This window comes from Schistocerca cancellata, chromosome 3 (genome assembly GCF_023864275.1).
Source record: "Schistocerca cancellata isolate TAMUIC-IGC-003103 chromosome 3, iqSchCanc2.1, whole genome shotgun sequence".
Lineage (NCBI taxonomy): Eukaryota > Metazoa > Arthropoda > Insecta > Orthoptera > Acrididae > Schistocerca > Schistocerca cancellata.
This window is the reverse complement of record NC_064628.1, coordinates 828,244,259-828,260,078: the sequence shown is the minus strand read 5'-3', so window position 1 is coordinate 828,260,078 and position 15,820 is coordinate 828,244,259. Positions and strand designations below refer to the sequence as shown.

The window sequence follows — 15,820 nt, the reverse complement described above, 5'->3', positions numbered from 1 at the left end:
ATTCTCTATACATGCGCTTATGATAATGGGATGTTCGTGCTGGAACGCTTGTCCCATTAAATTTAATTTCATGATTCCCATCTCGAAAAACATGCTCAGCTACGGCCGATTTTTCGATGTGTCCTTAAGCTGAGCATGTTTTTCGAGATGGGAATCATTAAATTAAATTTAATGGGACAAGCGTTCCAGCACGAACATCCCATTATCATAAGCGCATGTATAGAGAATCAATAGAAATTCACAAGCACCACAACAATTTCAATAGAAAAGAGGAAGTTTCAAAGTTGGACAAAATATGGATGTCGACGTTGCGCCAGCAGAATGGCAATCGATTACTCTTAATCGAGAATGATGACGGCTTCCAAAAATAGGCATACCGTCGGCATCACGTGACGAATGGTGGTGCCTACTATGCGCTCTATAAATGCGAGAGTACCAGCAGCCACAGTGGCAGTAGCCGGACGACCTCAGAAGATGTCTCCCGCAGATGGAGACGAAACGTCAGGTGGAAATTTTATACATCGACCACGGCCTCTCAGCCCGGAAGTTTTAACTGAAGACTGCACTCATCATTATATAGCTACAACCAGCTTGCACAGTGCCTTGTTGAGAGCTTGGGTCCATGGCTTTGTGGGGGTCCGGGACACAACCGCATCCTACCATCAGCTGTTACCAATTGAAATCGGGACTCATATGACCAGGCCACGGTTTCCCAATCGGCTATGGTCCAATCGATACGGTCACGAGTCCCATACAGGCGCTGCTGGCGATATGCTGTTAGCAAAGGCACTAGCGTCGATCGTCTGCTGCCATGGCCCATTAAAGCAAAATTTCGCCACACTGCCCAAACTGATTCGTTCGTTGTACGATCCACATTGATTTCTGCAGTTATTTCACTTAGTGTTGCTTGTCTGTTAGCACTGACAACTCATACGCAAACGCCGCTGCTCTCGGTCGTTAAGTGAAGGCCGTCAGCCACTTGTACGTGGTGAGAGGTAATGCCTGAAACCCGGTATGCTTGCCAGACTCTTGGCACTGTGTCTCTCAGAACAGTGAATTTCTAACGATTTCCGAAATGAAATGTCGTATGCGTCTAGCTCCAAGAACTATACCACGTTCAAATTTTGTTAATTCCCGTCGCAGGGGCATAATCAAGTCAGAAACCTTTTCAGATGAATCACCTGTGTAGAAATGACAACTCCGTTAACGCACAGCCTTTTTATACCTTGTGTACGCTGTACTACCTCCATCTGTATGTGCGCATGTCGCTATCCCTTGTCATCGTCATTGTAACATGGAGTAATAAACATCGCTGAAAAAAAGTCTGTCTTTGTGAATCAGACTTCGTAATTAGTGAGTAACTTAGACGTGCCGTGGACTTGCCTTTGTGTCTGCGTCGCTCACCTGCGTCTCGGTGAGGTGCAGCGAGGAGGAGAACTCTGCGCGCTCGGCGATGGACAGGTACTGCTTCTCACGGAACTTCTTCTCGAGCGACAGCAGCTGCTGCGTCGTGAAGGGCGTGCGCGGCTTGCGGTTGGGCTTGTGCTTGCGGAGCGTGCAGCGCACGGGCGGCGGGGGCGGGTGGGGGTGGTGGTGCGCCAACGCGCCGCCCCCCGGCAGCCGCGGCACCTCGCCGCCCCCCAGCAGCACCTCTGCAACACAGCGGGGGCCGGCGGTCAGTCGCTGCCAACCGCGCCAGTCTGCAACTGTGCGCCCCACTAGAAGAACGAGTTCACGACGGGTACTGGCAGAGTCGATTCCAGAATCGAGCACAACTGACTCAGGTGATACTTGGGATATAATAAAATTACATAATTATTATTTGTATTTTTGCAGATACATACGAGGGGCGTTGAATATGCAATGTGACATGTTTTTTTCCTCGGCCAGTTTCGTTTGAAACAATGTGGAACATTCTCGCTTCAGTACCTAGAGTTTCATGTAGTTCCGAAAGGTACTGGTGATATACGTTGCCTTCTAAATGGCATTTGTAACGGAGGTGCGTCCAAGTAGACAGCTGTCATTCTTTTGTCAGGAAACCAGAGCACTGAAGATATCGATACGCGTTTGTGGAAAATCTACGGAGATCTGGCAGTGAACCAAAGTACGATGAGTCGTTGGGCGAGGCGTGAGTCATCGTCGCTACAAGGTGGCTCACACCTGCCAGATCTGCCAGATGCCGGCCGGCCGCACGCAGCTGTGGCTCCTACAATGTTGAAACGTGCGGACACTCTCATTCGAGGTGATCGACAGGTCACAGTCAAAAACCTCGCTGCACAAATGGACGTCCACTATAGTCTGTCTGTAAACTGAAGAGCGAGCAGCGCTTTTGGTGGGGGAAGTGGCCTTTCCCGGAAGAACGCTGCCACCGGACTACAGGGGCACCCAAAATCTGTTGCCCGTTACCTGTGTAGCGGTGCAGATCGGCGTGCAGTGATATACGTCGTTTCTGTTCATGGGATTTTAGTTGCCAGTGTCAGTTAACTTTGTATACTTACTGATATACTTCGATATCCGGAAGTGATGGATAATCGTCTAGCATTGTAAGAAAATGTGCAGAATACGAAGAAGATATTTGCGGAGTAACAAGCGTTCGATCCTCTCTAATGTTAGTACAGCATATGTTAAAGAGGCGACGCAAAAAGAACTGTTGGCTAATATTACTACTCCCAAACAAACGGCTGTAATTTAGGCAAACGTCAGCCTCGCCCAATAGGACGCATAAAGAAGAAAGGCGGAAACAAGCCGCATGGTTTACTGGAATCGCCACGAAGGAAATTAATAATTTTGTGAGGAAACCCATCCTTATAGACACTTTCAAAATCACGTAAAACCTTTGATGCTGATGGAACACTAAATCTCTGTCTCGGTCACTATTCACCCGATTCTAAGACATACTGCTTAAGACATGTGCGCAATAGCTATTGTAAACACTTCGAAACACGTACCCTGATTCTGGACTTCCAAGCAGAAAGCTTGACATTCGAGGTGCGCTTACATATTAACTTTTATTTTTTGGTAAGAACTTTATTTGTTAGTCTTCAGCAATGTTATACTCTTCAAAATATTCCACATTACATACTACACACTTATGCCAGTGCTTTTTCCAATTCCCGAAACACTTCAGGAACTGTTTCTTCGGGATAGTTCATAGGTCTTCTAACTGCACATTTTTAATCTCATCCATACTTGTAAAACTGCTGCCCTTTAAGACCCACTTTGAAATGTTTATACCACTTGCATGCCCTTGGTTTACTCATAACAAGTTCACCAAAAGCAATATTCAATATTTCTAAAAATTTCATACATTTTATTCCATTCTTGCAACAAAATTTGATACAGATTATCTGATCTATTTTTATACAAAACAAATAATCGTTGATGCTACCAAAACACATGTAATCATTTTGACAACTGACAACAGAGTAAATAGCCAATATGCATAACATTGTACGCATACTTTAGAGACATGTTCACGAAGACAGTGACAAAAAAGTAGTGCAAATCGGACTAACACATAAAATTATAAATTTCTGCTTACTTTTTTAACACTCTTCATGTTGCAAAAATTGTTAAGTTTCAACACAGTCCTTCAATGAAGACTTCTACCTTTCAGTAGAAACACAAAGTAAGAACAAGCCATAAATTCTACAGACTGATTGAATTATGTGCGGTTCGTTTTACGAATAGCAGTGGAGGAACACATACCATATTCGCATGAACAGGCATTCGGTTCTATGTCTGTAGTACAATCTTGACTTCCGTTCTTATGTTAATATTATTTACTCTATTGTTGTATTTCGAAAGAAGCTATCGTCTTTTGTATTCCTTATGGTCTTAATGCATTAGTCTTAAAATAAACGCAGCCGAGACGTATCTGTGTACGGCGTCGTCACAGATTTAAAGCGCGCGCCGCGGCAGGGCAGGTACTACTTTGTGAAACAGCCTGTAGAAGCGCCTTGTGACGTAGCTGGGTTGGCAGAGTGGGGACTCGCTCGCTCGCTCTTCAGTTTACAGACAGACTATAGTTGGGTTACCCCAGGGGGGCGCAGATAGCGATGCGCAGAAAGCGACGTGTTTTCTCAGTTGTGCGCATGACGTCACGGTGGAAGCAGCTGCGCCAAACAGTACACAGTTCGAATTGTGTGTGATTGTTTTTCTGCTACTCAGTCAACAACGGAAACATTCGGAATTTGGGAGTGTTAACGGTTTTTGCTGTAATTGATATTTGATTCGGAACTGAAATAGTTAGCGATAGTGGACAGTGGGATCAACATTGTGTTCGCCAGCTCTATAATTTATGGTTCGTCCTGTGAAATTCTTATTAGAGAATCTACAAGTGAGTGAGAAAATTAATTTTTACAATACCAGACTGTGCTGTTATGGGCTGTTTTTTCTACAACCGGAGCACAAAGGGAACTGACGTAATGTATCACAGTTTCCCGCGTAATGAAACATTACAAAAACTATGGTTGTTGAAATATTGTAGGAAAGACAGTGTAAATGTTGCGCATGCACGAATATGTTCTCGCCATTTCGCAGAAACAGATTACTTAAGGGATTTACAGTCTGAATTGCTTAATTTGCCCCGAAAAAGAATGCTCAAGCCAGATGCAATTCCTTCGTGCAATTTGCCGTGCAGTAGTGCGACTGTCAATGTGTCACCCGCAACAGAAGACAGAACCAAACGGTATAGGAAATGAGAACTACATAAGAGATCTCTGGAAACTCTGGAAAAGCTGTCACCAAATGAGAATAATGATAATAAGAGCACATGTACAGATGACAGTTTTTTTTCAGACACAGATAAAGTTACTTTGATGAATACTATAGCGGCTTTAGAAAGAAGGAATGCTGTTCTTACAAACAAGTGTGTGCAACTTCGAGCTCTTGAGTAAATTCATTTCAATGCGATTAAATGAATAGTTTATGATTTATTTGAGCCAAGGTTTCGAATTTCAAGTGTGTGTCAGTGTGGTTGTGATCTGATATTTTACCGATGTGTGAGGCATAAGCTGCGAAAGAATATAACTAATCAGTTTTAACTGTAATATTTTAGCAGCAGAAAAGCAGTTTAGACGCCTCAGTTCTGGTATAAACAAAATCTTCCGCCAAAAACTTGACGTAAACGCGCATGCCGTGTCGTCTGCTTGTGAGCGCTTGCTTCCACGCTGACGTCACTAGGCCAGCCAATGGCAGAGCAGAGCGCTTACTGCCCAACCTTATTATTTAGTAACCTTGGTTTACCCAAAGGTGTGTGCCCGCTGAGCGCCTCCCTGCTTAACAGAAGACCATAACGGGCAACGAAGGACCCTCTGTTCGGAACTGCTTGTTCGCTTGCTCGTGATTTGTCGAAGATCATCATAAGCGATGAAACATCCGTTCAGTACTTCCAACCAGAAACAAAACGGCAATCCATAGAGTGGCACCACGCCACCTCTCGTCAGAAGAGAAAGTTCAAAGCTGCACCCACAGCCGGTGAACTCATGACAACTGTCTTCTGTCTGATGTCCTTCCTCATGTGTACTGTGCTGTTCCACAGGAAACTGAAGAAACTATTTCAGCGTGTTCGTCACCACAGAAATGCAAACGAACTTCTCCTTCTCCATGACAACGCAGGGCCTCATACAAGACTGCGCATCCGCAGTGAGCTCAAAAAATGTTATTGGATTGTTCTTCTTCATCCGCACTACAGTTCAGATAAATGTAATATAATGCGCATACATAGGGGCAGAAATCCATTCCAGTACGATTATGCCATAGGTGGTAAATCATTGGAAGCGGTAACGACCGTAAAATACTTAGGAGTTACTATCCGGAGCGATCTGAAGTGGAATGATCACATAAAACAAATAGTGGGAAAAGCAGGCGCCAGGTTGAGATTCATAGGAAGAATTCTAAGAAAATGTGACTCATCGACGAAAGAAGTAGCTTACAAAACGCTTGTTCGTCCGATTCTTGAGTATTGCTCATCAGTATGGGACCCTTACCAGGTTGGATTAATAGAAGAGATAGACATGATCCAGCGAAAAGCAGCGCGATTCGTCATGGGGACATTTAGTCAGCGCGAGAGCGTTACGGAGATGCTGATCAAGCTCCAGTGGCGGACACTTCAAGAAAGGCGTTACGCAATACGGAGAGGTTTATTATCGAAATTACGAGAGAGAACATTCCGGGAAGAGATGGGCAACATATTACTACCGCCCACATATATCTCGCGTAATGATCACAACGAAAAGATCCGAGAAATTAGAGCAAATACGGAGACTTACAAGCAGTCGTTCTTCCCACGCACAATTCGTGAATGGAACAGGGAAGGGGGGATCAGATAGTGGTACAATAAGTACCCTCCGCCACACACCGTAAGGTGGCTCGCGGAGTATAGATGTAGATGTAGATCTCGCAACTTCTGACCTCTGTGTCAGGACGCACTCCTCGAGAAGCAGCATGTGGACGACGGGGAGGTTATTGATTACGCACGTCACTGGCGACGACTTCTACCAGTTAGAGAGGTACCATGTCGGGCATACAGGCCCTCGCAGTAAGATGGCGTGAGGCCGTCGCCTTTAATGGAGATTATGTTCAAAAGTAGGGTTTTGTAGCCAAAACAGTGGGGAATAATATGGTACAGGGTGCTCTTGAAAAAAGCTGACCTACTTTCAGAAGAAAAATGTTGCGTTACCTATTGAATGCCCCTCATACATACAGTCGCGGTATACATTTAAAGCCCATGCCAAAGTATCGTGGCACGCCAGTAGAGGTGCCAAAATAAAATGACGCAGCCCGTTGATAAAACGTAGTATGTAAAAAGACACAAGTTTTAATTATCATCCCACAGACGATATGACGCAATTCTGCTTCCTTGGAAGCAAAATAGCACACGAAATACGGAGCAAGGAGAACGTAAAAAGCAACCTAGCCCAGGAAAATAGGAAACTCCCCACCAAAAGGACCTGCTGATATCAAATATCGACCTAAACTTAAGAAAGACGTTTTTGAGAACATATGTTTGGAGCACAGCATTGTATGGAAGTGAGACTGTGGGGAAAGCAGGAAAGAAAAGAATCAAAGCGTTTTAGATGTGGTCCTATAAAATGAAGCTGAATGTTAGGTGGACTGATGATATTATAAATGAGAATGTTCTCCGCTGAACTGATGAAGGGAACAAAAATGAAATGATTGTGACACTGTTGGCCAGGGGGCCCCATCGTGGAAGTTCAGCCGCCGGGTTGCAAGTCTTACTTAAAAAAAAAAAAAAAAAAAATACGTAAGTTCAAATGTGTGTGAAACCTTATGGGACTTAACTCCTAAGGTCATTAGTCCCTAACCTAAACTATCCTAAGGACAAACACACACACCCATGCCCGAGGGAGGACTCGTACCTCCGCCGGGACCAGCCGCACAGTCCATGACTGCAGCGCCTGAGACCGCTCGGCTAATCCTGCGCGGTTCTTACTTCAGGTGACGCCACACTGGGCAACGTGCATGTCGGTGATGATGATGACAAGATGACAACACAACACCCAGTCCACGAGCGGAGAAAATCTCCAATCCGCCCGGAAATGAAATGAAATGTACGTGTCTGACTGTAAGAACTCCCGTTTATATTTTAGTAAGTACAATAATCTCTACAGTGGTCTGGGAAGCGTGCCCCAGTGTATTAGCACGAACCGGGAAAGTTAAATACAGTACGTCGTGAATCACTGCAGAAATCAGCCTCACTGGCAATCACAGGGGTTGCACAAAAATGTGGAAAGACCTCCAGAAATTCGTGTTAACATATAACACGTAGGCCTCAGTTGTAAATAGAAACCAATCTCTACATAGGTTTCAGCCAATATAATTTGGCCTTCTTCAGAAGGTATTGACACAAAACTACTGCATGGCAAAGTTTTGCCATGTCAGGTATAAAACTATAGTAGCGTAGTACCCAGTCATAAAACTGCACTACTTAAGAGAAGCAGCAGGCTCCACTGCGCGGACGGGTCGGTAGGCCGCGAGAACTACGCCGGGACTAATCGCAGCGTGCAGGTATGTACCGAGCACAGCTGATAGTCATGCGCATGCGCGCGTGGAAATATAGATGCTTGACAGCGGCTACCTTTACGTTACGAATTGGATTAATATAACCATAGAAATTGTTAATGGCGTAATATGTAACCGAACTTACTTCTGAGGGGAACGAGAACCCTATAAACGGATTCGGAGCCTGTAAAAAAGCCTAGCTATTACTCGGAAAAATTATTCCTCAATTTTGAATACATTAGTACTCGATCGAAGAAAGTAGAGTCAGGCGTCGGTGACAGCAAAGACAACGTAACATCAGGGCCGGTGAAGCAAAGGTTGAAAACCTTCGACAAAGTTCTTATTTCTCAATTGTAGCTGCTCATTAAGTAGGTTTTCTTTATCAAGCAACAGGTGTTTAAAGATTTGCAACTCCTTAAGGATGTCAAGCCTAGTGCCTTTAACCTCACACTTTAATAGCTCTATGTTATTTGGTGGCACTAGGCTAGACATCCTTGAGATGGCGAATATGCCCTGGTGTACGTTATGCCACGCCTGCTCGAACTGTCCACGTAAGTGTTATTGGTTGACAAGCTGCAGAAATCACTTCTCGTCGCATCATACCCCATATCTGTTCGATTGGAGACAAGTTCGGAGATGGTGCTGTCCAAGGAAGTTGCTGCACATCTTGCAGAGAACGTTGAATTTCACAGGCAATGTGTGAGCAGCATTATCCTGTTGGAACAGCACATCACCTTCCTGTTGCGAGAACGGCAGAAGAACAGGTCTAACAACATACTGAGCGCTGATTGGGATCCCTTCCAGAAACACCAAAGGTGAATGAGACTTAGGGGAACTCGGGGCGGAACGGGATACTTAATGTTTAACGATTTCTATAAAATAAGGGATCACAAGGAAACACTTATTAAAGTGATAAAAAACACCTTGTAGTGTAACCTAATGTACCTTATTTTAAAATCACTAAAAACAATACATTTTGCATTTTTTACAATTTTTCAAAGAAAGTCTTGCATATTTCCCGTTCCGCCCCACCCAGGGGGCAGAATGGGATAAGGGTATTTTTTGTTAAATTATTGCATAAACGTTGAATTTGAATTACAAATACCGTATTAAACTATGACAAAATGTTGTATAACAGGCAATTCAGAATAAGGAATGTGTAATTTAAACAATTAAAAAGTCATTCTTCAAAATAAGAAAATATTTTAATGTCATTCTTAAAAATGTACAATGCTTAATAGCCACCAAACCACTAACTACTAGCCCTTTCGACAATAGTCACAAATCAGTATTTCCTCTTCACTGTCTATGCCAGCACATGAATTGTGTGCCCACTCTGACATGTGACCCAGCCCTCATTAGAAACGGAGTAGAAGTCCCCACAGTAGAGAAATTCAGCATCCTCTCCCTCTGATTCTCTCTTCTCCATCATCTTCTTCCTTTTATTTTTCTTAAGGTCTTTGATGTCCTCCGTTTTGGTTTTTTTGGGTGTACAGTTTGATATTTTTGCCTTAAGTTGCATTGCACCTGACGTCTCTGTCCTGACATTGTTTATACATTCCTGGAAATTGAAATAAGAACACCGTGAATTCATTGTCCCAGGAAGAGGAAACTTTATTGACACATTCCTGGGGTCAGATACATCACATTATCACACTGACAGAACCACAGGCACATAGACACAGGCAACAGAGCATGCACAATGTCGGCACTAGTACAGTGTATATCCACCTTTCGCAGCAATGCAGGCTGCTATTCTCCCATGGAGACGATCGTAGAGATGCTGGATGTAGTCCTGTGGAACGGCTTGCCATGCCATTTCCACCTGGCGCCTCAGTTGGACCAGCGTTCGTGCTGGACGTGCAGACCGCGTGACACGACGCTTCATCCAGTCCCAAACATGCTCAATGGGGGACAGATCCGGAGATCTTGCTGGCCAGGATAGTTGACTTACACCTTCTAGAGCACGTTGGGTGGCACGGGATACATGCGGACGTGCATTGTCCTGTTGGAACAGCAAGTTCCCTTGCCGGTCTAGGAATGGTAGAACGATGGGTTCGATGACGGTTTGGATGTACCGTGCACTATTCAGTGTCCCCTCGACGATCACCAGTGGTGTACGGCCAGTGTAGGAGATCGCTCCCCACACCATGATGCCGGGTGTTGGCCCTGTGTGCCTCGGTCGTATGCAGTCCTGATTGTGGCGCTCACCTGCACGGCACCAAACACGCATACGACCATCATTGGCACCAAGGCAGAAGCGACTCTCATCGCTGAAGACGACACGTCTCCATTCGTCCCTCCATTCACGCCTGTCGCGACACCACTGGAGGCGGGCTGCACGATGTTGGGGCGTGAGCGGAAGACGGCCTAACGGTGTGCGGGACCGTAGCCCAGATTCATGGAGACGGTTGCGAATGGTCCTCGCCGATACCCCAGGAGCAACAGTGTCCCTAATTTGCTGGGAAGTGGTGGTGCGGTCCCCTACGGCACTGCGTAGGATCCTACGGTGTTGGCGTGCATCCGTGCGTCGCTGCGGTCCGGTCCCAGGTCGACGGGCACGTGCACCTTCCGCCGACCACTGGCGACAACATCGATGTACTGTGGAGACCTCACGCCCCACGTGTTGAGCAATTCGGCGGTACGTCCACCCGGCCTCCCGCATGCCCACTATACGCCCTCGCTCAAAGTCCGTCAACTGCACATACGGTTCACGTCCACGCTGTCGCGGCATGCTGCCAGTGTTAAAGACTGCGATGGAGCTCCGTATGCCACGGCAAACTGGCTGACACTGACGGCGGCGGTGCACAAATGCTGCGCAGCTAGCGCCATTCGACGGCCAACACAGCTGTTCCTGGTGTGTCCGCTGTGCCGTGCGTGTGATCATTGCTTGTACAGCCCTCTCGCAGTGTCCGGAGCAAGTATGGTGGGTCTGTCAATGTGTTCTTTTTTCCATTTTCAGGAGTGTATTTGTGCACCCTCCTCCTTTCTGTAGGCCTACTTTACGTGCGACAGCATTCTGCAGTTCCTTCTTATAAAGAGAATCTGTTAATACGACGGTTTTTCCTTTTCGAGTTGTAGTCCACCGAGTATTTTGACAGATTAGTGGGATTGGAATGACAGCCTCGGGCGATAACTGTAAAGCTGAGTTGTTCGCCGAACATAGCTGGTTGGGAGAGTCTGGCGTCCATGAATATCCAGGCTGGGTTTGCTTTCTACTTGCATCAAAATATGGCGGTGCAGAACGGGACACTATCCCATTCTGCCCCTTCCCGTTCCGCCCCAAGAGCACTTTTTAGGTTAACAACTTTTATGGAGTGTAATAACTGACGTATTTAAACGCATTAAATAACTAAAGTATAACAAATGCTATGCACTTTAAGGCAATGTGTCATTTTAGGGTATACAACTAACAATTAACAGCTTACCTGGCGTTGAAATTCACCAAACGTTAGAACAACACAAGCGGTAACGTGACGGACAACAATTCACTTAGATCTCGCACTTGAAACTAAATCAGAAGGGCTGCCCTCACTTCCCTCACTTCGGAGAAATAGTTGCATACCCGTACAAAAGGTTGCAACACTGTCCAATCTAGATAAGAGCAATTTCCCATTGTGCCCCGCTATCCCGTTCTGCCCCCGAGTTCCCCTATGGCTTATCGCCCTCTAGACGATAAGGCCTGGCATGTGGCTGGTGTGTCTAGAACGAATGCCCTCTAAGAGACAGCGCTAGTCAGCTCTACATCGCACATGCAAACGACCATCACTTGCCTGCTGGCAGAATCAGCTTTCGTCGCTGAACACCAAGGCGCGCCATTCCATTTTCCAGGCGATCTACTGACGTCACGACTGGAGCCGTGCATGTCGGTGCTGTGGCGTGAGCGAAAGACCGTCTAGAAGTGGGCGTGCCCGTAGTCCCATTGCTAATCGTAACAGTTCTTTTTGGCAGGTCTGATGACTGGGTGTTGTGTGATGTCCTTAGGTTAGTTAGGTTTAAGTAGTTCTAAGTTCTAGGGGACTGATGACCATAGATGTTAAGTCCCATAGTGCTCAGAGCCATTTTGTCAGGTCTGAGTGGCAGTGGTAGCCGTCCGATCTGCCACTGCTGCCCTCGAAGTTCGTTGATCCTGGCGGGGTCTATGCTTTATGGTCCTCCAGAAACTGGACAACGGGTGTGGGAATGTTCACGTGACCACTGCTACCGGCATCGTTGCACAATTGGAGCAGCACGTACTACTTGTGTGGCAATTCTCCGAAAGGACCATCCCGCCGCTCGGAAGGCCGCAAATTGACCCGTTTTAGACTCTCTCAGTTGGCTGTGTTAGATGGGTAGATCACATAACTAATGAGGAAGTATTGAATACGATCGGGGAGAAGAGAAGTCTGTGGCACAACTTGACTAGAAGAAGGGATCGGTTGGTAGGACATGTTCTGAGGCATCAAGGGATCACCAATTTAGTATTGGAGGGCAGCGTGGAGGGTAAAAATCGCAGAGGGAGACCAAGAGATGAATACACTAAGCAGATTCAGAAGGATGTAGGTTGCAGTAGGTACTGGGAGATGAAGAAGCTTGCACAGGATAGAGTAGCGTGGAGAGCTGCATCAAACCAGTCTCAGGACTGAAGACCACAACAACAACAACAGTTGCCTGTGGGAAGCGCGAGTGTGTCTCCGTGTCATGGTTGCCTGCTTGTTTCACACGTATGCACCACACTGAGCCTTCTGACTGTGGGCATTCCTACTAAAGTGTTGACACAGATGGCGCTCTGGTAGCTATGCCACTACGCTATCTGTTGGCGGACGACGATGAAACCATTAACAATGCATCTACTATCCCCCGTCCGTCCCCAGTAGCTGAATGGTCAGCGCGATAGTACGACAATCCTAAGGGCCCGGGTTCGATTCCTGTCTGGGTCGGAGATTTTCTCCGCTCAGGGACTGGGTGTTGTGCTGTCCTAATCATCATCATTTCAACCCCATCGACGCGCAAGTCGCCGAAGTGGTGTCAAATCGAAAGACTTGCACCCGACGAACGGTCTACCCGACGGGAGGCCCTAGTCACATGACATTTATTTATTTACTATCCCCCTGGTGGAATATGTCGTCATCGCATCAAAAGCGACGTCGTCTTTCCAAATGTACTAATTTTTTTCCGGCTGTGCATGTACAAAACTGCTTTTGTATTTCGAGAGCTACATGCGAATTCAGAAATCTTTTAAAGTTTCTGTCTCAAAACACTGTTAGGATACTACACGTGCAGTGTTTCGACGGGTGTGCCTAATATTTATGTGCATTGCTCCAGCGCCTGCATTTAGCAATGGTGGTGTGGAGCTTAGCGTAGCTGTCTACAGTTCTTCTTTATAATAATGGAACATCGCGGGCAGTTTTTAAACTGAAATTACAATTAAATGAACACCCTTAGCTGCTTACAGGCGTTGCCATACGTCAACGGGGACAGATGAAACCGTGTGCCCCGACCGGGACTAGAACCCGGGATCTCCTGCTTACATGGCAGTAGCTCTATCCGTCTGAGCCACCGAGGACACAGAGGGTAGCGCGACTGCAGGGATTTATCTTTGGCACGCCTCCCGCGAAACCCACATTCTCAACGTATTAACCCGCACTACATTCCTAGTGCCCCTGCTCATTATACTCATTACTCGTGGCGCGTTGCCGATTCCCGTAAGAGTTCGGGCACTGTTTGTGCATTCGCACAGAAGAAGAAGATGGTCAAGTGGCCGGTGAAAGACAATTTTCTGTTAGACGAGCAGGCTACATTGCGGTCGGAAGAGGTGGAAGAGGCATATCTGTGGCTACGGCTCGTAGTGGTTTCTTTGTTCTCGTGGAGTGCGGAAGCTCGTGCGTGAGTAGCGACAATACGGCATCTGCCGATAGATTGACGAAGTTCCTCGTTTTCACACAGCACGCAGCGAATGTTAGAAAAAGGAGGATAATCTGACGTCTAGTCGCACAAACTTTTTAAATCCTTCATATATTAATAACGTCGATAGTTAGATTTAATCATTATTATAAATTTAATAATGCTAATTGTTATTGACTAGAGCGAGATGAAAAGATAGATTATTTCTATTCTTATTATCATTGCTCCTTTACATTTATGGAGGTTTTTCGTCCCCCCGTCCGTCCGTAAAACACCACATTAAATATCGGTGCCGAATTAGTTATCGTTTATTAAGTACATTCTGAGGCTGTTGACGAGTACAGACTGCTTGTGCCGATGACAATGTCTGGGTCAGTAGTTTTATTTCAGCTTGTTCTTGGACTGATTTGCATTGTGAGTAAGCTGTATTGTGATGTATCAGCGCTGATTTAATTGCGTTGTCTTGGGCAGGGAAGCAATTCACTGATATAAAATTCTCATCACAGCTAGACTTTGTTGACCAAAGCAAAATGTACTAAGAATTCATTTACAGTTTTTGCTACTGCGAGCGTACTATGGGCAGTTTTCGAATGTGCTACAAATAATCTCGTCCATAATACTCCTAGTGCAATTAGAGTCACTTACAGACTTCCGTTGAAGAGGGATACACCGTGTAGCCACACGGGTGGCTGTAGGGCGAATACACGTTTATTAATAGATGACGGTCGTAAGCATTCTGAACGTATTGTAGATCAGAGACATCTTGAGTCACACACTGATGTGACTGCATCAGAAAAAAAGTTTTCGAATGTGGTACTTTAAATACAGTGAGAATATTTCTTCTGCAGAACGAGTATTTTGTACACTAGATACTCTTCTATGCATGTGCTCATCCAGAACATATTATGGGGCGAAGGAATATTAATATGTATAAAGTAAGCAGTCTGTTAGTTTGGGAATTTTCGTATGTTCGAGAACATTTGATTACTACTGTCAGGGGAAAGAGAATCGGAGACAGAAAATGTATCCCGATACTTGGAGACAGAAGTGCCAGGAAATGAAAAATGTAAACAACGAATAGGGTAACTTCCTACTCAAATACAATTCAGATTAGAAGAATAAGTAATTCAATGGTTAAGTCACGCGTAGCTCGGTGAGATGTAATTATAATTTGATTACTACACTTTGTCTTCCGTGACCTCGGAAATCATACTGTGAAAATAACAAAAAAAATGGTTCAAATGGCTCTGAGCACTATGGGACTCAACTGCCGAGGTCATTAGTCCCCTAGAACTTAGAACTACTTAAACCTAACTAACCTAAGGACATCACAAACATCCATGCCCGAGGCAGGATTCGAACCTGCGACCGTAGCGGTCTTGAGGTTCCAGACTGAAGCGCCTTTAACCGCACGGCCACTTTTTTTTTTTTTTTAATCTCATTTTGTTCGGTTTCGTTCGTTGCATTTTGCTCAGGGCGGACGTCGTAAGACATCCATTTAAGTTCGTTGTTGATCGATTAACTCAGTTTTTTTATTACAGAGGGCAGCTAACCCTCTGACCGAATACGCTGAGCTACCGTGCCAGCTATTAAAAAATGGTTCAAATGGCTCTGAGCACTATGGGACTCAACATCTTAGGTCATAAGTCCCCTAGAACTTAGAACTACTTAAAACCTAACAAACCTATGGACATCACACACACCCATGCCCGAGGCAGGATTCGAACCTGCGACCGTAGCGGTCTTGAGGTTCCAGACTGAAGCGCCTTTAACCGCACGGCCACTTCGGCCGGCTCGTGAAAATAACATGTTTCGATACATCTCTTTCGTTTTGTCAGTAAAAAGCCTTTTGAGGCAGGTGGCTTTCATTTTGTCACTGCTATCACAGAAACACGATGCTCACGTTCAAAGA

General features: G+C 45.6%; 1 protein-coding gene across 1 annotated transcript in view; it reads right to left on the bottom strand.

Annotated features, from left to right (window-relative positions):
• LOC126176596 (muscle segmentation homeobox-like) overlaps window positions 1-15,820 on the bottom strand; it is a 138,777-nt gene that overhangs the window by 6,109 nt on the left and 116,848 nt on the right. The window contains exon 4 of the mRNA XM_049923756.1: window positions 1,405-1,790. Within this exon, the coding sequence (XP_049779713.1) occupies window positions 1,405-1,790 (386 nt within the window). The remainder of the gene's footprint in view (window positions 1-1,404; window positions 1,791-15,820) is intronic.